The 25088-nt window shown below is 41.4% G+C and overlaps 1 protein-coding gene across 1 annotated transcript in view; it reads right to left on the bottom strand.

Annotated features, from left to right (window-relative positions):
* The window catches only part of GPR107 (G protein-coupled receptor 107), a gene marked incomplete at its 5' end in the record, with an annotated part of 29473 nt that extends 6618 nt beyond the window's left edge, over positions 1–22855 (bottom strand). The window contains 16 exons of the mRNA XM_008940507.1: positions 402–526; positions 1325–1408; positions 2159–2208; positions 10060–10103; positions 11982–12112; positions 13119–13236; positions 13809–13882; positions 14919–14994; positions 15887–16020; positions 17533–17643; positions 18507–18563; positions 18869–18903; positions 20658–20821; positions 21512–21600; positions 21858–21908; positions 22730–22855. Coding sequence (XP_008938755.1) covers positions 402–526; positions 1325–1408; positions 2159–2208; positions 10060–10103; positions 11982–12112; positions 13119–13236; positions 13809–13882; positions 14919–14994; positions 15887–16020; positions 17533–17643; positions 18507–18563; positions 18869–18903; positions 20658–20821; positions 21512–21600; positions 21858–21908; positions 22730–22855 — 1469 coding nt within the window. The remainder of the gene's footprint in view (positions 1–401; positions 527–1324; positions 1409–2158; positions 2209–10059; positions 10104–11981; positions 12113–13118; positions 13237–13808; positions 13883–14918; positions 14995–15886; positions 16021–17532; positions 17644–18506; positions 18564–18868; positions 18904–20657; positions 20822–21511; positions 21601–21857; positions 21909–22729) is intronic.
* Between the last annotated feature and the right edge of the window lie 2233 nt (positions 22856–25088).

Raw genomic sequence — 25088 nt, forward strand, 5'->3', positions numbered from 1 at the left:
ACCTTATGTCATGCTAATGTATAGTCTGTAGATTGGTAGCTCATTTTTGTTGTAGATTTTTTGTTTTTAATAGAAAGCATTAATGACAGTATGTATAGCTTGCTGGTGTTCAGCCACATACATTAAACAGATGCTTTTCTACTTGCTCTTTTCACAGGCATCTCTTTGTCCTATGAAAAGCTTTACCAGCTTATTCCACACTACTGCAATATCTAGCTCAGAGGCCACTATGCATATCAGCAATATCTTTGCTTAACACACACCTCACCTTTAAATGTGTGGGTGGATCTCAATTTTTTTCTAAGAATGATTTAGGGAGATTAAGGTAAACTGGTTTTAAACCTTACTTTCCTCAAATCAAGTGAAAAGGTAAAAAATAAAGGAGGGGGAAGGGTTCTTACACAGCTTCCATCTCCAAGTCATCCTCATCGTCTTGAGAAAGCTGTAGATAAGGGTTGTCTGATGCTGGACGGAATTTGTACCCAGTGAGGACAAAGAACACAAGTGTGGCCATTTCATCCAGCAGCTGCAAGTGAAAACACAAGATTAAAGTTCAGTCTCATAATCCTTCGTGGTCATGAAACATTTCTCCTCATTCATAAGGTTCAAGGTTTAATGGCCAAGAAGCCTGTGCCATAGCAGAAATAACAAAGCAATTCCTGTCCTGTTATCATTAATCCCAGGTTAAAGGCTGTCAAGCCCTTTGTTCTTTCAGCTTTCCCTGTCACTTTAAATACAGCTAGAGTTCTAGCCATCACTCCAGTGCTTTTAAATAACTACAGCAAGTCTTGGCTTTTAAATGAGGGGGAGGGGGGAATCATCCCTACATTTTTTGGTATTTTCAACAGTTAATGTATTCCAAAGACTCCCTGTACAGTTACTTGGATTATATGTTAAGAAACCAAGTATTTAAAAGTCACTAGGCAAATAATGCCTGTAGATGGAAGAATGAAAGCCTATTTCACTGGCTCCCTGGGGCTTCAATTACACAGGGCAAACCTGACTAATTTTTTTCTCGTTTGTATGTTCTTGATTAATTTCCTTCAGACATTTTTAAACCGAAAGACTACAAATCAATAAGGCAATTACTTTCAGTCATCTCATGTATTATCCAGCAGCCTTACTGGACAAACATAAAACTAAAAATACAGTCCTGCCACCATAGGCACATCAGTGATAAAAATCAAAAGGAGACAGGGTGCATGTTCTACTACAACATGAAGAACAATTTATGGATTTTTGTGGGTTTTTGGTGCAGTTATACTTAAAGAATAACAGAAAATATTATCAAGGAATGGATTTATTTTCCTTTGCTGTCAAATACCTGGTACAGCCATTTCCACTGGAATGGAACAGCAATCTTTACGAGAATTGCAATGATCCATGTGAAGTAAATGTAACACACAATCTGGGAAGGAAAAGGAAAAGCATGATAAGAACAATAGCACCATCCTTATAGAACTTTATTTTTCAGAAAAATAGCTCAAGTGATTCCCAGACAACTCGTTATGCCAGTCTAGACTTACAATGCTCCTCAATAAAAATGGAAGATACATGCTGAACACTCCACTGCCTGTTGAACATCCAAATGACTCAAGTTATTGCTAACATATTTAGGTTACAGCAGGAAATGCTTTAAGTATTAGGATGTTGTAGAACCTGAAGAATCACAATTGTATTTTATCACTCATAGCACTTGTAAGAGTCCAAAATGAGGCTGCTGGAAATCATTTAGAAGCCTGTGCTCTCTCGGGAGGTAAGCTCCTGGCTCTCGCTGACTTAATCAGAAACTGCACACATGTATCTCAAGGCACCATTTGGGCCCATGTTTAATTTTCAGCAAGTTTACAGTACGTTATTCAAGCCCATCAATTCAACTGGCAGCTCAAGCTGTCTCCAGAGGAAATCAGTAAGCATTACAAATAGCTGGAACCAACTTAAGGACAAACAGAAGGATGTAATCACCAGGAAAAGAAGGAAAGTTGGTTTGAGTATTGTAACCCAGTTGACCAAGACACCAAAGCACACAGCACTGCCAGAGAACTAGGAACATTTCCACCACATCCACCAGCTGTAGTAGCTTCCAACAAGTAATCCATCCAAAGACTTTCATGGCTCTTAAGTGATTTGTATGCATGCATACAGGTATTTTACTTACCATAACGTAGTAATGTCTGAAAAGCTTCAGCTTTGCTAAGTTAATGGCTGCTATCAAGAGAACACAAAAATCAGTCAGAAAACTGTTAAAATGAGACAGGGTTTCTTTTGATGCTTGTCTGCAAGGTACATAAGTAGTCAAAACCAGGACTCAGGTCTAGACTAGAGGAGTTTGTCCCACATCCTACTGTGCTCTGAGCCGTGCTGGTCTGGCTTGTCTGTGTACTGGACAACTCCTATGCTGGGGTGAAGTGTCTCAAAAAAAGCAGCTCTGTCAGATCACTTTTACACTAAGTTTTAGACACTCTCACTCTGCAGTATAGAGCCTTTGTCTATCTGTACATAGTTGACTACACACCATCACCTCATTCTTGCCAGAAGGGTCACACCATTTGACACTTCCTGCTAAAAAAATGTCTGTCTCTTCTGGAGCACATCTGGACCAGCTCTGTGCCTTCAGCAGACCTGAGCAGCTTGGAGATTATCATGGCTTTGGGAACTGCATCTTGTGGAACAGCAGCAAAGTATTTTTAACACCCAAGTAGTACCCTCTATCATTGGTGGCTCAGTCACAACTTCCAGGGGAAATGGGAAGTCAGTAAATAGCTCTCAGAGCAAGCACATGTGTTTCTGTCACAAACCATGTAAGTCAGGGCCCCAGGCTAACCTGTGTTTATTGGGCAGGTTACATCAGCTCCTGAGGAATGCTGCTGATATTCATGTGAACGAGCAGAGGTCAACAACAGATGGAACAGCTGTCAGCTCCAGTTTGAGAGTCAGGTTTTAGAGGTGCAGCAAGATTACAAATGTGGACTCCTGGTGCTTTTGTGACAACAGGAACGGCAAAGAGTCCAAGATATGTTGACAGCATACTGAGATGCAACTTAGAGCCAGTGAACACAAGCTGACACAATATACTGCCAGATACTTACTGGTATTCCCTCCAAGCCCTCATGATTTTTTTATTAGATGTGTAAGTGCAACACATTGTGCTGAAGTTCATCTGCTCTCCCTCACAGCAATAAACCAGTGCAAAACACAGATTTATAGAAGACTGCATGTGTTTGCACATAAAGTTTTCCAGGTTCACAGCAATGCAAAATACATTATTACACATCAGGAAGAGGAGGGCTCATAGCCACCAAAGAAACACTTCACTTCCTGTGAAAAAATGAAACTTTTCCTATGGAAAGGTAACCTCTAATGCACCACTCAAACTCTTAGAGGTTCCTATTATGTCATAAACCTACTTTGTATAATCTAGAGATCAAGAGTCACTTTCCAAATTACCTTCAGGATTCCAGGAGAAGTACTGAAAGCTATGGACACCTACAGACAGATATAAACCCTCCACCAACAGATGTCCTACAACAACAGCACCTGACTAACACAAGGAATAAACTGACAGGTAGATAAAACTCAGTTAAGAGTAGTTTTGATTCAGTGCTGTCTAGGGGCTTCTATGGATTTCCAAACACTGTGTCTAGTTTTTGACAGAGCACAGGGCATGCCAGTGAGAGAAAGCAGAGCCAGAGCTCAAAAGGAAAAAGGCAAACCTTATTTGTGAAGGAACACCAGGTTTGTTTCCATGCAGCTAAAGCCTGCCCTGCACATCACTCACCAACACCAGGCAGACTGGGCTGGCTCTGGGCAAGGCTGTGCTCATGGGGGCAATCCTACAGCACAGTGTGTCAGAGGAACACTAGCTCTTACTTCTGGGAGGATGTTCCCTTCTGGGCTGCAATATGAAATGCTGAACACAATTGCATCTACTTTGTAATACACAGTTCTGGTCTCCAGAAAGCAATGCCCAAGACCTGTGTTTCTAGAGCACCAGCATGAAGCACAGAGCACTTCACTGGGCAACAGATGGCAAGACTTGGAACTGTTAGAACAAGAATCTAAATCCTTGGTAGTTAAGTCAGCCCTGAGACACCACTTAGCTACTTCTCCCCCATTTTGATCCCTTGCAAAAGCTAGTTTCCCCACACTCAAATAGCAAAAACTTAGATATTTTCATGGGTCTAGTGCTCTACCAGATAATCTAATGTTAAAAGCTTCTCATAATACAGTTGGAGAAAGATTAAATTGTGTAAATATGCAAGCCAAGCTCATTAGAGCATGAAGCAGGGAAGCAATATTGTCCTGTTTAAAGGAGATCTACATTAAGTGTGACCACGAAGATCTTGTGATTTACAACATAGCAGTTTGTACACAGAAGGATCTATTTTGAATTCGATGCATTCATCTTCAAGAACTGCCACCAACTGGTGCATTGACAGGCCATGAGAATTACCAGGCTTTGCAGTTAAAGGAACACCAACTCACCAGCTGTGATTCAACCTGCCAGTCCCTCAGTTCTCTGCAGTCAACAACTGAGTGAGCTGGGGAATCATTTCTGTTGGATTCAGGAGGTGCATAGGAGGAAAGGACAGTGAAGCCAAAAAGATCTGGCTGCCAACTGAAGTGTCACCATGTCACTTCTCTCAGCTGACAGAGCACAGCTCAAGATCTCACCTACTCATCATGATAAGCAACAGAGTCATAGGTTGGTACATCCAGATATCTAGAATGCCTGAGCATGGGAAATAATGGTGAGAGGAAGCAGAAAAAAAAAAAGACATCCACCATCAAGTAGAAAGACTGAAGAGCCACCACCTCTGGAAGCTGGATGGCTTATTTATCACAACTAGGTGCTCTCCTCTAGCTCCCTCAACTTCAGGAATACTTTTCTCCACTATCAGATACTGAAGTTGGTATTAATGCACGTCCACAAGATTCTGCCTTTTTTTTTTTTAAAAACAGCTCTAAGTTACAGCACACACTGTTCTGGAGAAAGTCTAAAATCATCATTGCTTGGCATCAGCAGCCTGTGAATTGCTTCTTCACAGGCTGAACGTGCTCCAAGCAGGAACACCTGAGTCTCACTGTGCTGGACACAAAGATTTAGATTCACCTCAGCCTGACAGTCCAGACGCTGACAGCAGCACTTGCAAGGAGGGAGGCCAGGCCAGCAGCTGTCACTTACAACTTGAATCACTTGCAGCCCCAACCTGTAAAGCTGTGATAACACAGCAGCAATCACAGCATGCAGTAAAGGCTGGGTAAATTTATGTTTTGAGTATGATAACCATTCTTCAAGGAACAGTACTTAACTGCAGAGGAGGAAAAAGAAATAGAGACTTTCTACCAGAAGCTTTCACAAATTAATTCATACTTGCATTCAATCTCTTTCATAGAGTAATTAAAAAGATAAAAGCCATCCTCCAAGAAAGGTTTATAACAACATCTACACCTCGCTTCCCTCAGTCTCCCCTCTCTATCACCATTTACTTTAACAGCTTGTGCCTGCAACAGCCTGATCTGCATCGATCAAAACACAGCATAACACAGGATTCTGATCAGTTTCTTTTTTAGATTGCCCCCTGTGCTGATTTCAAATGTTGAGACAGCCTGAAAGATTGGGAAAGAGAAAGTCAGACCATCCATTACAGCCTTGCACACCAGACAATAGCTTTTTGATGAATAAATCTGACCTTTTTAGAATACATATGTAATAACAATAGCAGGACTGCAGCTGAAGGCACAGGGAGCTCTAGCCCAGACAATACACTATGCAAAGGCAACCTGTAGCACGTCTGGAGTGAACACACTGGAGTACAGCTCAGAATATTTCTACAGTGCTTTGTGTGCTTACTAACTCTGGTGCATTTGAGATGCAATCTATGCCATTACCAAGTACTAGATGGAAGTCTTCTACTCTCCCCAGGAATGAAGGCACTCGTGTAGATCTAGACCTCAAAAAGCACCTCCACGACTAACTCTGAGAAGTACAGCCCTATAATCTCTACAGTACTCTGCTTAAAAGCATTCCTAAGCATTCCTGGCATAGAAAAAAAAAAATATACAAGGTCAAGCAAACAGATAGAGCAACTCTCAGTGTCATGCATGAGAAGGTAGCACAGACTATCTGATCTTGAATATTCTGAAACACATTAGCCCTTTGGCACAGAAGTTCCTCACCAGGGTCAGAAGACAGTCCAAAGTACAGGCTAAGCAATGCATCTGCAACACGTAGCTGCTACACCAACCCTGAATAGCTACCTAGGGTGCCTGGAAGTGGCATGCTGGAACATAATAGGCCTATTTAATTTCTCAACTTGCATTTCTCAGTGTTTCCCAACGCCCCAGTGCTATCCATCGAGGTCTCGACACTTAAATCACTACGCTTTATCTCAGGGTTTGAAATGCCCATGTACTGCCTGGAGCATGTTTACCCCTGCACCACTCCCTCCTCCTCCTCCTGGCTGGAGAGCTGTGGAGCTGTCTCAGCATGGGTCTCCACAGAGCCATCGCCTCCAGCGTGTGCTGAGCTCAGCTAGCAGAGGGTGCTCTGCACCACGCAGGACCAGGCTCTTTCTTCACAGCGTTTTCATGGCACAGAAGCAGGAAGACACTGAAAACAGCAAATGGTTTTTCCTGACATGGGGGCATGCATGAAAGCATTAATCATCATTTGCCCATTGCACAGCACATGGGGAATGTTGCCTGGGAGCTACACACTGCAATGTACTTCCCCTAATTCTGCTGCCAACTATGACAAGCTGCAGTGCTTCAGGAGAACAGGCACCCGTTCGTGATCAGGCTGCACCGGGTTTCACAGCTCACCACACACACAGAGGCAGAAGCAGAACAAGAACTGACAGTGGTATTTCCAGCCCTCCATCCCTCCCTCAAACAACATACGACATGATACACAAGACTGGATCATAAGACTCAAAGTCCAGTGACCAAGAACTTTGAGTTTCAAGCAAAAATAACCAAGTGTACTGCAACCAACATACTCCCTCCCTTTTCTCGTGATGCCCATAAACAAGGTGGTGATAGCTGAGCAGCCTTCCAGCCCAAATAATTCTACCTTAGGGTTTTGGAATTTTTTATTTCCTTAAATCTGCAGGATATTTGTAATGCCAGTCTAGAAGTGGACAGCAAGCACAGCTCCTGCCTGAAAGAAGATACAGGAGTGGCCAAAGAGCTGCAGCTAGGCACTTGCTTAAGTTGGAAGGTGGCGATTTTAAAAGGGGATAAAAAAAGCTTCTAAAAATGAGGTGTTTACACCCACTGCTGTTCAAGATAAGAAGCCTGTGCAGGTCAGATATTTTGCTTTAGAGTTAAAGATCACCTTCAAGGGAAAAAAGCAAACAACCAGGCAGCTGAAACCCAGCAGTATTACTGTGCCATGCCTACTCTTCAGTAGCTATCCACAGCTCTGTGCATGCAAGGGCTCCCTGGATAATTGGCTGGAGATCCAGCCCTCTACCTTTGCCACTTCAGAAAACCTTAAAAAAGCCCAACAAGTTTAAATGACCATTAGCTAGTGACTCCAAATCACTGCTACATATATTCAGCCTTTTTAATAATTGGACACTGCTAATACAAAGGCCTATGGCAAGCACAGCTCTCAGACTAAAAGACTGGTAGTTGGACCAGCCTTCTGCTTCATTTCTAGTCTAGTCACGCTGCAGTCATACTGGCACTCGACCCAAGGGAGTGCTATCTAATAAACAGGTAGTGAAGCAGCTGGAAGAGGACAAGACAAACAGACAATCAGGAAACACCACATGGATATTGAACCATGAAGTCCTGGAGTTGTTAGTTCTAATAGATGCAAAGAAGCAAAAATAATTTTCCTTAGGTCTTTCTCACCACTGAGAAGGTCACCAGAAAACCTGAAGCCAGGAAGAACAGCTACTGAATTTATAGAATATAATTCCCCAGGACACCTTTATAAGTTAATGAAGTCTGTGTGAGAGCAGGGAAAGCAGCCACTGAGGTAATACTAGACAAGAAATCCTAGCAAGCAATGACTGTCTGTGCCAGAGTCAGTCAGCTCTGACTACAGGACAGGCAGCACAGCAGTTAAATTGCAGGGAATCCAGCAGTTTTTACCATTTCAGGAGAATATTAAATTCAACTGTGGAAAAAAACCAATGCTGGTGATTTTAGTATCTTATTTTTCTCCTGAGAAGCACCTCTGCAGAACAGGGCCTCACACAGAAGCCTACGGAGTTAAGAACACATGGTTCTAATCAGGACTATTCACTGATAAGCCAAGTATGGATGATTTTACTTCATCACAGTGCAACCTGGTTTTCTCAACCAGGCAGACTAGCAGCATGACATCATTAGGTAACGTTCTGCTTCCAGCACCATGTTGCCATTCACTTGTGCCCCATGGGCTCCTATCCACAGCCTCTAAATATTCCAGCCTTGTATGTCACCAGTGAGTCCCAGCACTGTGGCTGTCCTGGCCACAATCCATCATCAGCCTATGCAATGATTTCCCTAAAAATGTTTTCCTTAGCTATGGTTTTATTCATACTGTAGCATAAAACAGCTGCTGAGTCCCTCTCAACACACAACTATTGAACTTGCAGGATCTGCACAACCAGATAGTAGCACTGGTGGGTAAAGCATGGTAACTCCAAAAGCAGTAGGTGACTCCAAAAGCAACATTATGATGAAGAGTGGAGCACACCATACACCAGAGGATCTGGACCAGTCCTGAGAGGCTATTGTGCATAGCACTGACTAGCTACAAAGACAAACTCAGTTCTTCTTAGATCACCACTTTCATTTACCTCCATTATACACTACAGTGTGTCCTTCAGATGTGGACTCCACTCATTACGATGAACAGTGGACAGGTCCACTCTGCTCATCATCCTTGATACTGGCCACCTTACTTTCCTCCTTCCCTCCATGCCTGCAAGTTAAGCAAACTCCATAGCACCATCTTGTGATAAGAAACACAAAGTGCAAGGTGGGCACGTGGTGACCACCCGAGGCCACACAGATCTAGAGGATTTGTCTCTTAATAGTGCTGGGCTCATCTTAAGTGTTGTTTCAATATAAAAGATGGCAAGATAAGACCTAACCTTCGGTCTGCACAGAGCTGAATTCAATACCCAGCCTTAAACTTCACCTACTAGACTACAGAAGCAATCTGCACTGAAATGGAAGTGTCTCAGGGGAAGGCAAGAAAACAGCTAGAAGTATCCAGACCTAGAAGGCTATCTCCAGAAAGGAGAGACAAGACTTAAAGAATCAGACTGGGTTGAAAGGATGTTGCCAACAAAAGACCTTCTACAAATAAAGCTTTCAAGAAGAGTAAGCCATCAAGTGACAGTCTATTGAAATGGCTGCCTGCTTCCAAGGAAGCCAGTGCTATGCTCCGTTGCATCTGCAGCCAACTGAGAAACTAATTGAGAAGAAGTGAGGGGATAAGGCAGGAAAAGCACACGCTACAGTAGCCATATTTGGGTTGGCTTTCCACCCATCATCTCATTTTCACTGCTACAATAAACATAACTCGACTTTACACAAGCAGTCCTTTAAGCTGCTGTACAAACATGGACAAGTCAAGAACTGTGTTACACTGAATGCCAATTCATGTTTTGTTTCATAACGACATTTGCTTCCCTCTACTCTGGCAGGAACAGATTTCTGCAGAGATTGAAATAAGGGGGTCTATTTTGATTAGTAGTCAGCAATTCTGTACTTCATTTCTAGTTCTGCTTCTGAACACTCAAGCCTGAGAAAAGAAGGCAAATCTGTCAGGATGATTTGCTCTGGATGTCACATCTAGCTTGAGCACTGAGAGCTGTGCAAGTACCAGAGAATGAGTTCCAGGTGTCAGTGCTGGTAGTCAAAGCAATAAATGAGAAAGGTCATTTTCCAAAAGTTACTCGCATAAGTCCACTGAGGAAAAGCAGCACTGTGACACTAGTGTAGTTTAGATTTACATTTTCAGTTGACATATTTTAAATCAGCATCACATTTGAAATTGTCATTATCTTATGCCATGTAAAATAAAACAGAAGAAAACTACAGATGACTTGCCTTTCCCATCTGTTGCTGAAGCTTCCTGTAAATGTCTTATTGACCTGAAAAATAAAAATAAAAGAAGTAGATTAGCTGTAAGCTTTACACTCCCTTTTCACTGCAGCCCTCTAGAACACTGACAAGTTTTGTCATCTCTTTATGACTTGGGCATGCTCATAATTAACTGTGCTTAGCATGCTTGGCACTGCATATATTTCACACCAATCTACTCAGCCCAGGCAGTTAGTTCAAGTGTCTCTATCTCCTTACGATTAAGAAAGCTGATTGCTAAAGCCTCCTTCAGCCCACAGAAAGCTTTGTGGGAGGGAGCAGAGTGAGAAACTGGGGCATTTTCCAGCATAATGCTTTCCACTTGTACAACTAAGCTGAGCTACTGCCAAGCATTTGGCATCTTACTGCTCTTTTAAGCTCTTTTCATTTAAATAGTTGATTACAGCTTTACATGTCTACATAGGCAACTTATGTAACAGAAGCTACCCTGCAGGAATGTGAAGTCAAGGGCCAAGTCTTAGTCACCTTGCTCACATGAGTCATCCCACCAGCTGCAGTGACACTATCCAGATGAAAACAGGGCAGGGTTTTATGTCCTGGGTTTCACTGCCCGATTTTGTTGGTACCATGACAATGCAGGAACACCAACTGCACACTATGAACAGTTACAGGGCAGTTCATCCAAATTCATTTGTTCTTCAAATACAGTTCCTTCATGGAAAGCAAGCTTTCTACCAGCATATCACCAGGTAGGACACAAGGATTCTGGTATTTGGTAGTAAGAGCTGTGCCTTTAAAAGTCACCTTGATCGCAGTAAATCCAAGGGTCTCAACAATTAAAGTTAATATTCCTGCAGTTTTATTTGCCATAAACAAATGCTCTCAACCCCAGAAGAGCTGCAGGATTTTAACAGGAGAAGAGAAAGGAACAAGTGGATAGTGCAAATATCTTTCAAGACCTTTCCCAACCTTGGCAGAAAGCCACCAAGCCTGTGCAGGGCTTTGCCCTTGCAGAGAGGACGACCAGGAAGGTAAGAACAGCTGAAACCCACCACCACAAGTCAAGCTGAAGCTTACTCCTGTCTGCTGAACAACACCTATGTCTATCTCAACACACATGCACATATGCAGCATGAAACAGTTCTCTGAAACACTCACAAGTTACAAGCTAGAGTGATGATGTCTATTACACAGAGACATATCATTGTATGTTTCAGAAAAAAAAATACTGGAGATACTGCAGAAAAAATAATAATATTCTGTGTTTACAAACCAAGGAGCCAGAAGCTCCTTCATATCCTCCTTTAAATCCAGCTGTTTACCCAATTAAGGCTAAAATGAATTTAGAAGATAAATGTTCTAACTGGCAAGAGGCAACAATAGTGTTTATCTGAATTATCTGTGTTTTGGTCAAGTTTTATATAACCAACAGTATTTCTTGCCAAGTAGAGTGGAAGGAAGGGCAGGGAAATGCTCCCTGTGGGATTATTTCTTCTAAACAGTCAAGTAAAAATGCAGCTACTCTGCTTGAAGGCAGCATGGATCTTCGTGCTATTGGTTTTGCATTTAGCAGCCTAGTTTCCAATTTAAGTCAGTAAAGCAAAACCTCATTTCTCAACAAAGTCAGTGCTGCTGCAAATTTTCAAGTTTCAAAAGCACCTATAGCCTGCATTGTGCTGGCCCCACTTAAATCACCACCCACCTCACCCCCACTTAAACATTCCCAGACCAAGTATCTTCCACAACACAAGATTCAAGTCTTAAGACTGGTACAGTTTGCAAAAGTTAACAGAATGCTTGACTCCACAGAGCCACCTGTTTTTGCTTTGGCAGTATCTTTAGCTCTAACTAGCAGTCAGCACCTCTTAGCTCAGAAACAGCTTAAGCCATCGGGGCTCAGAAACCACACAACACAGAGAGTGACTCACCATACCACTGGAAATAGGATGGCTCCACAACACAGCAAGTCTACTAGGAAGAGGATTTCTTTCCACAGTCCATATTCAGTCGTCCCCTCTTCTGTTGACTCTATGATGATGTATGCCACATTTGCCAACACCTACAGGACAAAACGTGCTTAATGATTTCAGAAGCTTTCCAAGGAGACACTAGATGCAGGCTGCCAGTTCAGCAAAAGCTGGCCCACGCTTGCAGGAAGAACCTGTTCAGTAACACCAGTAATACTGCTGCAGCTCTAGGTCAAGAAAGTCACCTGTTCAGCAGCATCTGCACAGGATTTACACAAAGAAAACTGTTTGGAACTTATTTCTGCTGACGTTCAGAAAGTAGTCCTCCTGATATGCTATGCTGAAGCTACTGTTTCAGTGGAGATTAAAAAGAGAAAAACCTATTAGAATACAGAATCAGGATTCTGCATATGCACATGTAGAAAACAGTTCAAACACATTATTCTAATTAAAGCCAGTAATTACAAGTCTTGTCAATGACCAGTTTGACTCCATACCTGAGCTCTAAGAGTCTCAGACACTAATGAGTTATTCTAGCTTTGCAGCTGGCTAAGGCATTCTATCCAGAAAGGCAGAAAAACTGTTTTATCTACAGCAACAAATACAAATACTGCCTTCCTATGAACTTCAGTTCCTGGAGTAGGAGACAAGCACTTATCACTTTGAACACACTGGAAACGTTTCCCTCAGGCCCAATTGGCCTGCAAGTCTCATCTTCCACCCATTTTCTGCCCCTTAGGCCCACTCAGCAAACATTTCAGAAGTGACAGCTTTAACTTCTCTGCTTAGTAGTTTGGGATTGTTTTGCAGCCCAAGTTTTGTCCCAGCATGAATATACCTTCCTTATAGCTCACTGTTCATTTGCTGACACTGTTTGATCACTGTTATCTCATACTTCATATAGGGAGAAAAGCAGGAAAAATTTACAGAAGTAACTTCTGGCCCAGTAAATTCAAGCTCAACTTATATTGTAGCCAATAGGCTCATACAAGCATTAACTATGTGGTATTTTGTCAACAGTTCACAGCCCTTTACAGTTTGCACCAGCAGTTCCCCCACAAGATAGTTAAGATAGCATTGACCCAGCTCAGTCCTCACCTGAAGGGGGATGACAATCATGAAGATTTTTTTGTCTTTATCTGACAGGATGTGTTTAATGAAAGCCCAGCCCGTGCCAATAAGGGCAATAGTGATGAACAGAAGGGCACCCTTTAGTCTGAAAGAGAAACAGACACTGAAGAGAGAGACATTATTTTATCACAATTCCTATTCTGCCCAGGTTCTCTCCTACAGTCAGTAAAGCCACAAACCCAAACAAATGCCTTGCTGTTCATAACTTTGGCAAGTGCTTATCCACAACAGTGAAGCAGATGTACTTGCTTACAACTGTGTATCACATAGCAATATCACACTTCATTCACAATTGTCAATATATTCAGTCTTTTCCTGGGGGAGTCATCCATTCACTGTCTATGGGAGAAAACACTGGCAGCTGTACCCTCTTACCATTCACACCAAGAGCAAATTAGATACTTGAATATTAGTATGAACAAAGAAAAGCAAAGCATTTCTTATCCTTGCACTCCTCCACCCACACAACTGCCAATTCTCTGCAGCTGCCCTCTGTAAGCAGTTTTCCCCTCCACATAGGGCTGATTGTTGTCTTGTCATTCAGACCACAACACCGAGGAATTGGCAATTTTCCAGTTTGCTCAGGAGGGGTGGAGCCCCACAGGCAGCTCAATTCCATTGTTTGGATCTAGCACATCAATCTTCTGACAGACTTACAGGTGAGTGATGTAATAAACAACAGCCCAGCCTTCAATAGGAAATCCCTGACAAGAAATGTAGTGATAGTCGATCTGGAAGCAGAAAATACAATAAAGTACTTTACAAGCTGCTCATGAGCACACCAGCCATGTCTATAAAATAGCTCTGCTTGACAGCCACTTCAAGTTTCATTTTCCAGTCAGTGTGTACAAACTCTTCCTCCCAACATGTTTTAGTTTTGTTTAGCAACAATGAGGTCACTTCCATTCCCTGGATTTCCTAAGCCTTAACAGATTTCTCTCATACAATCTACATACTTCCCACACAGCTCCCACACTTCACTATAGTTAAACAACTGTATTTGTAACCTACTTAATCATTCATTGTTCAAGTTGAGTTGCATTAGATGACTAGAAGCTTTCTAGTTTTTTTGTTGGAAACTAGATTCAATTCATTAGACTCCAAAAACACTTGTAACAAGTTACGAGGATAATAGTTATCCTACCATGAAGATGAAGGTGAAGATCATGGCTGGCACAATGAGTGGAGGACCAAAGGCTTGCCATTACCTTTGTTTATAAGAACTTTCCAGTGGAAAGGTGAAGGCAATGCAATTCAACAGAGACTCTTAAGTATTTAAAGTGTTAGAGTTGATCACATTAGGTCTGTTATAGTACACCACAATACTTCACCTAAAGTAGTGCCCTTGGATTTCACAAACATCCATCAAGGTTTCCATTTATTAACATTTACTGCAAGCTATGTAGCTAAAACAGCACTGTAGCTCAAGCTTTTGGGCCAGCCTCAGACGGCCAAAACATCAGAATACATGGAAGTCATCCAAGCCTCACACACCTACTGCTTCACCACTTCAGGTCATGATCTCCATTTCAGAATGTGCTGATGAAAACTGAATCACTTCCACTGAACAGCTGAAGTTCAGTTACAAGACTTCAATATGAAAGACACACCTCTCTCCTTTCCATTCTCCTCCCAAAGCAGATCTCTCTAACAGCATGCCCTGGCTGAACAGCTTAATGGAGAGATGTTATTTCTCTAACAGCATGCCCTGGATTCCATGTTTCTACTTCCTAGCTGAACAGCTTAATGGAGAGATGTTATACGCACCGCATGGAAGACTAAGGACAGAGACTTTGTGAAAGGGAGGGCTGCCATTAGCCAGTGAATCTTAAATACATCATTTCTAGGAAGAAAAAAAGAGAACGAAGAGCAGAAGTTAAGTCAGTACATTTCCCAATGGTACTTCCTTAAAAATCTACAGAGGTCAAACAGTAACTCACAGGCTGAGCTGACTATTAGTGTGAAACTGTTCCCTTTAATGTTGCAGACCAAGATTTTGCAACATCCTGAACCATGTTTCAACTACATGCTCTAGAACTCTGACTTTTAAAACCTGAGTTAATTTAAAATAGTAATTCATAGGAACTCTTGCATATACAGATCTTGACAAATTTGCTAAATATAATTCAAACATTCCTCCATGGCCTGCCCCCAAGTCACTAATTCACACCACCAAAAGAAACTCAGACTACTAAATAATTTGATCAGCAAGTGAACTTCAGATAAGTCAGAGGCAAAGCCAAAATGGTCCTGGCTTCTGCTGCTATGCTTGAAATATTAAGTAGTGTTGTTTTCAGTTAGGAATTCCTGTCATTCTTGACCATAATCAAAAAGTTTGGCTCTCCACAGCCATTCCCCATGGGAGGGGAAAAAAAAACACCACTATTTTTTGTTGTTAGTTGAATTTATTTCCAAACTGTTCTATCCTTTCATCACTAACTATAGCAACTTCCTGTTTATTTTTTGCTACAATATATTTTACTATGTAAACTCCAGGAAAGATTTCTTAAGATAATACTTGATAACTTTAGAACAGTAGTCTGCAACAATGGCACTGACTGAACTGGCCATTTTCAACTATGACCTGCCTGTATCAGGCACACAATATTTAGCCAGATTCGGAGCTTTAAGCGATTACACCTGACTGAACTGGGCATTATATAAAGAGGAATAAAAAATAAAACTCAAACAAAGTAGGCCCCCATTTGTCACTGACACTGAACTAGTCTGCTTACCTGCGCTTACGGAGTATGTGGATCCACACAGTCCCAGAGAGGAAGAAGAACAGGGCCATGGAAACGTAAAGTTTTGGCAGTGGGATCTTGCCTGCTGAGAGGTAGCTTTCAGGATTCTTCTCCGTAATTTCTATCTGAATATTAAAGGTGTGTTATGTGTAAAGTTCACAATCAAACTTGCTCATTTAAAATTAACTTTTCTGAAGCAGTGACTGTTATGGAAATCTTAAAGAACAAAACAAAAGCAACTCTTCATCTTCAAGTATCTCAAAACATTTTGCAAAATTCCACCCACAATAATGTTCTTGAAGAGCAGAGAAGAACAGAGCTTCCTGGCAGTGCTTTAGCTGTACAATGCAATCCAGAAAGGCAAAGTAATTACCCCAAAGAACAGCTGCTCTCTATACCAAACTTGATAGTTGAGTTTGATTCAGAAACAGTATCTACAACCTGGCATAAAACAAGTAGGCTTTTTACAACAGTCCTGATTTTAGGTGTGGGGAGAGTCACACCTGAAATTCACTCTTGAGTTTATCACAGTGGATTTCTTCACCTGTGAAGAGAAAGGAAGTACTCTCCTGCAAGCCTGTTACCCTCTGACTGAGAATTTCCTGTCCTGTTTATGCCCCTAAATAGCTCGGTTATATTAACTAGGCCTAGATTAAAATAATACATCAAGACTAGTTTGCAGTATTCAAACTGTCCTGCATCTCTAAATAAAACCAAGCAGGTCAGTTATCCAGGTTTTCCTTTCTTTCCAATTTCTTCAGCAGGGCAAAGCAACAAACAACAATTAAAAGACCAAATTTTTGTAACATGTAACTTCAGAAGCTGATTTGAACTTCCAATTTCTTCAGTAGGGCAAAGCAACAAACAGCAATACAAAAATTTGGTCTTCTAAACATGTAACTTCAGAAGCTGATTTGAAGCAGCCTAGTTTGAGTTATGGCAGGGCTGCTACATCTTATCACCTGCCTGTTCCCTTGCTGAAGCACCAGCACAACCATGTAAAAAGCCATTCAGGGGCTGATGTGGCTGCGAGTTACCTTGGTCAGTAAGAGGATTAGTTACAGAATACAGCAGCATGAGCACAGGGAGAGAAAAAGAGGAAAGCCTGAGCTCTGAGAATGCACTGGCTCAAAAGAGCACAAGACAGAACCCTTGGATGTCAGAAAAGATAATCCCTTTGCTATAGCATACTGCCTTTAAGATGTGCATCTAACACTGTAAAAATGCATCTTTAATTGGGCCAGAATAAAACCCCACTGAATTCACAAATACCAACAATTTAGATTGCACCAACAGCCTTAGTATCTGTGTAAAGAACAGAAATATTTTTGAGCCCAGCAAAACACAAACAGCTGTTTTAGCTCCCATCTCACTACAGCATCTTGTCACAACTGTGTAGAATGAACCCAATCCACACACACTCTTTTCCAGACACTTCTCCAAAACTAGTATTTGAGTTCTTCCTACTGTAGTTGCTTCCTTCAGAAATGCCACTACAGAGATTAAATGCACAGCTCTGATTCACCTCCCACCCAGTATATCTACAGCTCATGTACAACAAGTGCTTGGTATAGACTGAATACACAGCTTTCAATTCTCAGTGAACGAGATAATTGTACTTTAGAAGCTATACTCACATCAAGACTAAATACACGCTGAACATTAGTGGCCCCATTGATGCCAGCACACTTATGGAAATACAGGCTGTAGAGACCTTCTTGCTTATCAGAGGTGATGTTAAAAAAGAACTGAAAGTAAGAAGTCAGAAAGTCAGCATTCTTCTTTACTCACAGCAGGGTTGCCCTGGTAAGAAGTCATCTCTACTGAAGCATGAAAAAAACCTGTCATTTTGGCTCAGCTGGTTCCTTTCAGCAAGTATGCTGTGCTGAAGATACCAGAATATCTGCAGGCTTCAACCAAGTTCCAGATACAAAATCATTGCATCTAACTATGATTATGCACTCTAGTAATCCAAGGCATTCACTAAAGACCTTTAGGTATCAGTGTTTAACTTACTTGACAACAGAAAAGATACACACAACACTTTTTTTATACTTAACATGGTGAAACGTAAAATCTTGATCACACTTGCCCTAAAGCTTAAGCAGCTATTCTCTTCCTCCCTCAACTGTATAAATTGTGATAGCTATGGAAATGAGATTCCTGTCACATAACAGGATTTAAAATGTGTTTTATAGTAACTGATGCCTACAAGTGAACTAGGGTGCTGAAACAAAGTGTAAATCTTGTTTCATACAGAATATCTTGCCTTTAAGTGAGTTATCAGTCAGGTCACAGCTAGTTGTTGTTAGAGATTTGTATGCACTAGTTGCACCACAGTAAACTAATATCTTGTGTCTGACAGACTAAGATATTTAGAATTTCATCATGCCAGTTTAAAACAGCTCCCACACCTTAAGAAAACAGATTTCCAGCACTTATTTTTAACAAGAGTCCACTCAGAAACTTACTGAGCACTAAGATTATAGATGCAGAGATGCATCTATAATCAACTGTAATCAATCTATAATCAACTTTTACTTCTCACAAAGCAGCACAGTGAAGGAACTGTCTGCACACATTAAGACCAGACACTGACAAGACACCCTACCTGGAATGACCAAGTTCCTTCGTCATTGCGAACAGGATGTTTTTGTTCCACTATGTGCTGTGGAAAGTAAAAGAGACTTTTAGACTTTTTCAGCAGGGAGCTACCATGTCTGGCTACATCAGCCATCGAATCACAGAATGGTTTGGGTTGGAAGGGACCCTGAAGATCACTTAGTTCCAGCTGCACCACCCACAGGCAGGGACACCTCCCACTAGACCAGGTTGACTCAATCAAAGCCGCCTGCTTTATACTTAGTGGAGCCTGAGAGCAAGAGAAAATAATATTCTCCATTTTCTGGCTATGCCTGTACTGGAATATTCCCCCAGGTTCTTTATGAAAGAGAACTGGAGATAGTTTCTTACCTGGGAGGATGTTGTACTTCGTTTGGACTTCTTATCTAGAGATAGAAGTATTAATGGTACATTTAGACTGTTTGCTTTTAGACATCCTCATATATTACCACTTTTGACACATTGCCAACACCTTACTCAAATCTTCCTGTACTTGTCTGCGTGGCAGTTTCCAAGATAATCATTAACAGAAATTCTTTCCCAGTCTCTCCTTACTCTCCCAGGACTCTTCCTACAACTAGCATCCATTCTGAATGCATCCCCAAATGCTAAAATAGGCTTCTCTACTACTAAACCTTCTACAGAAGCCTACCCAAGAAATCTTTCCAACCTCCTCAATCACAGTGATGCAGGAGGCAGATGACCTACACCAGATGCAGGCTACAGCCTTGTTTCATACAGTCTACAGCTGTTGACTCTTAATGCTACAACTGCATATTGTTAACAACAGTGACTAATCTTAATCTGGACATTAGCACATGCCCTGATAAACATGGAAGTCCTAATTAGCCCTGGAGAAGGAAAACGTTCTCAGCTCTCTGTTGTACAAGACCTCAGTATAAAACCCAAACAAAACCCCAAAGCATAGGTGAGAACCTGGTTCTGAACTTGAGGAACCTAAATTGACAAGAGACTTTAACAGAGCAGCACGTCAAGTTGCCAGTTTCACTCTACTGCTATAAGAAGCTATTCAAACAGAAGTTCATCCCATTCTACCAGGATGCAAAAGTTCCAGACTGAAGCTTTGCTTTAGGCTCCTGCACCTCAGTGGACTGTCAGCGTGCATGCTACACTTTTTAACACAAGAAAAAGCAAAACTTTAACTGTCAGACCAATTATCTTCAGTGCCATCCAGCTTTAGTTCTTGGCCTGTTAGAACAGCTGTGCACAATGTTCAGTGATCTCACAGCTTGTGGACATGGCAAGCTAAGACAGACTACTTGAGATCAGACTGCTCAGCACTCTGATCTGAAGTCCAAACTCTTCCAGGAAAGGATAACATGAACTCTTTAGAGCTAATCCCATCAGAGCTGAGATTATAAAATTGTCTTGTCTGCTGGTCTGGAAGCCAGACAAAGATCTGTGCCTCCAAAAAGGTTACTGGTATAGTTATTCCTCCATCCCCATAGCTTCTAAGTGACAGACTATATTTCAACTTTCTGTATACATACAAACATTGGCAGGAAAGGATAGTGGGAGTATTTAATCCACCACCTGTCTCCAAGCATGCCTTGTGTCAATACGGTATCACACTGACACTGGTTTTGTTTAGTCAAGTGTTTAAAACCTCAGAAGGTGGAGGTTCTACAACTTCCACAAGTCATCTACTACAGTGCTGGAACACCTACCTAAGGAAGTCTTATTTTCCCTCCTAACATCCAATCTGAGACAATCAAGACTTAACAAGGAGGAACAGCCACAGGCTGCACTGTGTGCCACTACTAAACACAGTCTGGCATCATTGTCCTTCTAACCTTCCTTCAATCAGCTGTTGGCAACTACCAAATTTCCCCTTAGCCTTCTTTTTGCCAGACAAAAGACCTCAACCCCTCCTTACAGGTACTTTAAGTCTCCAGCAATTATGTTAGGTCTCTGCTGGATCAACAGAACTGGTTAACACAAATCACTGAGCAGGAGAGACTCGAGGGCAAATGGTAGCTCTATGCACAGGTTTACAAAAAACTATCTGTCAAGTTCTAGCCCAAGGGGACCCCAGAATGTGACCACAACACACTACTAGATGCACACCAACGAGGACCTAAGAGTGAGAGCACATACAGGTCCAGTTTAGCAGGCTTACCTTTTTCTGTATTTGGGCTGGTCTTTGCAGGGTTTTTATCAGAATCATTGCTCTGTTCAGAAGTTTTCAGTGGCTTGGTACTGAAGGCAGTAACATTCTCCTCAGATATGAATGAAATTTTAGGTAACAAAGCAGCAGCTTCTGCAGGGAACTGTACTGTCACACTAAATAAACAGAGCATGTACACAAAATGCAAGCAAATCAACACTCAAAGAGGCTGTCACAGACTATGTATACCAAATAAAGGAAAATCAACTTGTCCTAACTTGGTGTTTGGGTTTTTTTTTAACCACAGAGAACAGGCAAGAACCTGATCATGACTTAGAGCAGCCTGCCACTGAACTGATCACTGTGGGAGAAGTCACACCATACATTTACACCAAATACAAGAGCAGCTGGAGAAAACTAAGTTTATTCAGTTTTGGTAACCAGATTCTCAGTAGAAATTATGGTTCCACACAAACAGTTACAGTTGTTCTTGCAAAAGAAAGCACCTTGCAAAAGAAGGCACTTCCATAAAATAGGTAATTCGAGACCAACAATAAAATGGCATTTTCAGTGCAAGAGCTGCAAAAGTGACACAAGACTTGAAGTTCATACCTTAATTGTGGAGAAGGTATGACTCTTTAGCCCTACATCCCCTTGTCCTTCCAACATACAGCAAGAATTCTTGCACCATTTAATACTGCAGATTTTTTTCTTTCACTCTCACCTCCCCCCAACTCTCATGTAACTCATTAAAAAATAATCCATACGCATGGCAGCTTTCCAAGCCCTTAAAGACATTTCACAAGTGTTACACTGCCTTCAACTCGAGAAATAACTCTAAAACGTAGTGTACATTATTTACTCACACATTATCAGTGTAGTCCAGAAGTAAGATTACAACAGAGACATCTTGCTCTGGTTTCTTTTTCAAGACACAGTAATCCACTTCTTCATCCTGGCAATAAAAGCAAAGTATCTTTGAAGTGTCCTCCTCTTTCTAAGCAAAGAGACAAGCTCCTCTCACCAGGTAGAGATTAGTCCATCAAGTTGCAAAACTGAATTATCCTTAACAACCTGCCCATGTCCAAGGGCACACTCCAGCTTTTTTTTTATTATTATTATTTTTTTTCTAAACATTCCTGGAGTAAGGTAGACGAGATGTTGCCAGCTTAGAAAAATAAGTTCACAACTCTTCACATCCTTCACTCTTACCAGGTAAGTGGAGAACCCATCATTCCTTGTCCGATCCAAACTGAACCCCACCTATGAGACAATTAAGAAGAATCTGTCAAATCAAAACAGCTTAGGTTCCCCTACTGTCAGAAGCTAAACCATCACTGAAAGAGTCAAAAGATACTGATCTCTAAATAAATTAACCTATGTTTAAGGCAAAATCCAGGTATTTTTCTCATTACCTAATTAAACATGAAAAAATATCCACATATAATAAACTTGCTGCTTCAGCTATATCCACCAAAACTAAAATATATACTGATCCAAACCCAAACTAGAGTACATTCTGTCCCTGAAACTTTTCACTTATTTCAGTGTGTTTCCAGATGTTTTCACTTGAGGAAAGCATTTAATACCTTTAGCAATGAAGAGGTTGAACTGTGCAGAAGAGCAAAAGCACAGGTCTGTTTTCTACTCTAGTATTTCAGTCTACTAAAATGACTAGTATAGTGTACTATATAACATGCAATGTTAGAGTCCTCTAAAAATAAGACAGTCACTGATCTGGAAACCTGCTGATATCACCATTACAAGCTGCACTGCAACACAACAGGACAACAATGTGAAAATCTCACATCAGAGGACTGCTTAGGAAACCAATGTTCAGTACAGGTTACAGATGTGTGCATCGAGTTCAGCAGAGGATCTGGTACATTGAAGTTTGTGCTTAGAGCAGAATGACCAGTGCTCAAGGACAAACCTCACAACACACATCCTCATAAATGGCTCACAGCAGGGAGCAAAGCCAACAGCACCACCAGTTAGGATATGACACCTCAAGTAAGTGAAAGCATCAGTCTGAGGGCAACTTCACAGCAAACAACATAGTCACTGGACTCAAAGTAACTCACTAATAAGCTCTTCTTGTCTTCAGGGCGCACGGGTGGATTCAGTGAAAGGCTGCTGACATTGACTGTCATGAAACCATCCTTGAAGAAGCCAAAGGTATTTAGGTGCACTTTCTGCCTCACATCATCCTGTAAGAAAGGAAAGTAAGTTTACAAAACACAAGCACACTGATCTGCAGCAGTAGTCAAAGACAAAGCAAGGTGACAGATTGAAGCTACTTAAGTATCAATGCCAAACATCTACCTCATCATACCAAGAGCAGAATCCTTCAGGATACCGTTTACAAATCACAAGCACACTGATCTGCAGCAGAAGTCAAAGCAAGGTGACAGATTGAAGCTACTTAAGTATCAATGCCAAACATCTACCTCATCATACCAAGAGCAGAATCCTTCAGGATACCTTCAGATATAGCCAATTATTTCACTGGAATTGACCAACTCTTCCAATAACCTGAACAGCAAGAACTTTAAATGTCTTTGCTAATTACCTTGCTATATTACTGAGAAGTAGGCAAGAAAAAGGTCTGGAATAAATTAAATATCTGGCATCACTGATTAAACAAAATACTGCCACCAAAAACCACACCTAACTGTAGACAAATGAAGACAACTCTTGTTTAGACACGAGCTACTGTCACTGTACCAAACTGAAGAAGAATTAGTTGTCTGTACTGATCTTACCTAACAAAGCTGAGTTTTGGCCACGTGTTTAACACCTATCACAGTGTATTGTCAGGGCCAGTGGTTGGAGAGTTATGCACCAAACATGTTGAAGAACTATGTGGATGGTGTAAATAAGAAAATTCCTTACGTGGTCCCATTCTTCCACATAGTCTGCCACAAAGACTGTAGAAATGGATTCCTTTCCATGCCTTGCTCAGCTGATAAATGTCCAAGTACACTAAGCTTTCTTTTTAATAAGGTGAACAACTTTTTGAATACAGTTAAGAAGGACCTCACATGAAAAGTAGTAAACATCACACACAGTTGCCAGATCAGGTAAGGAAAGGTCATATCCCTGTTACTTTGCATTCATAGATTAATTAATAGGTATGCAGTTGGACCCTCAAATCTACTGGATTATTAACTGACAGCAGAAACAGAGCAATGAAAATTAAAAAGCAAGTTTAAAATGTGATTTAAAGGACTTTTATAACTTGTCACTAAAAATAAGAAAATATTCTCTCCCTCCTGTTTCTTCCAGGAAAAGACAATCAGACTGCAGAACACTCTAAGCAGAGAAGTCAGCTGCTAAAGACAAAGAAACTGTTCTGGAAGTCTGAGCTAAGAATTGCAGAAGTACAATAAATTATTTCTCCGCCTTTACCGCCAGTGTTAATTTTGACATCTCTGCATTAAACACTCCAGACACATAAATATCACTCACTGCAAGAGCAGGACACTAATCCTGACACAGCTAGCCTGTAATCTAGCTGCAATAAGATCGACCTGAGAGAATCAAGTCAACCTGGCAAATAACCAGATGGTTCCCTTAATGCTTCAAAGAGGGGAAAAAAGTTAGTGACACATGGCCCAGAGCAGATGCTTCGTTCAACAGTGTATTATAGCTGTGCTGTCTTTGGGTTCTAGGTCACTTAACATGCTTGAAACAAGAGCCCATCTGGTTCATTTCACACCTGCTTTGAACAGAATCTCCCTGTTGGAACAGAAGATTAATAGCAGCTCTTTACATACCATATCACATGCACTTAACCACATCTGGACAGATACACATCTGTCCGAGTGATTGGGCAGAGGGGAATATGGGGGGATACAGACAGCATCATCCAGCCTCAAGGTGTTTTGCACCTTGTAAACATGACCAGAGACAGCTGCTTAATTCAGAGGACTTGCAAAAGCTGCCCAGTTGCACTTATTTACTCTGCCTGGTTACTAAGACAGTCCCCACCAACAAACTATAATTAATATACAACAAGCATATACTTTCCTCGCTGGTTTTATCTCAGCTTTGAGTGCTTAGAGTTTACAGATTTAGTTCACAAATCCTTCAGCTTTACACGATCCCACACACACTGTCACCAGTTGCCACCAAACAACAGCATGCTCTCCAAGATCACCTCCTGCTCCTCCTATTGACAGCTTAAATACACTGGCTTCCAAACAGTTGTCTCACCTCTCACAAGATTGAACAGGGTTGAAGAATTCAGCCTTTATTTATAATGCCTTGAATGCTGACTTCAGAAATATCCAGTTCCAAGTTTACAACAAGGCATGAACCCACACAAGTGAACACCTCAGCACGTGAGCTGTCAGCATACATACATTATTTTAACTTACACAGGATGCATTAATGGTCAAGCCTGCCCCTTTGAGAAGGGATGATCTGGGACTCACCACT

The sequence above is a fragment of the Merops nubicus genome, unplaced genomic scaffold, assembly GCF_000691845.1.
Source record: "Merops nubicus isolate BGI_N331 unplaced genomic scaffold, ASM69184v1 scaffold16865, whole genome shotgun sequence".
In the NCBI taxonomy this organism is placed as follows: Eukaryota; Metazoa; Chordata; class Aves; order Coraciiformes; family Meropidae; genus Merops; species Merops nubicus.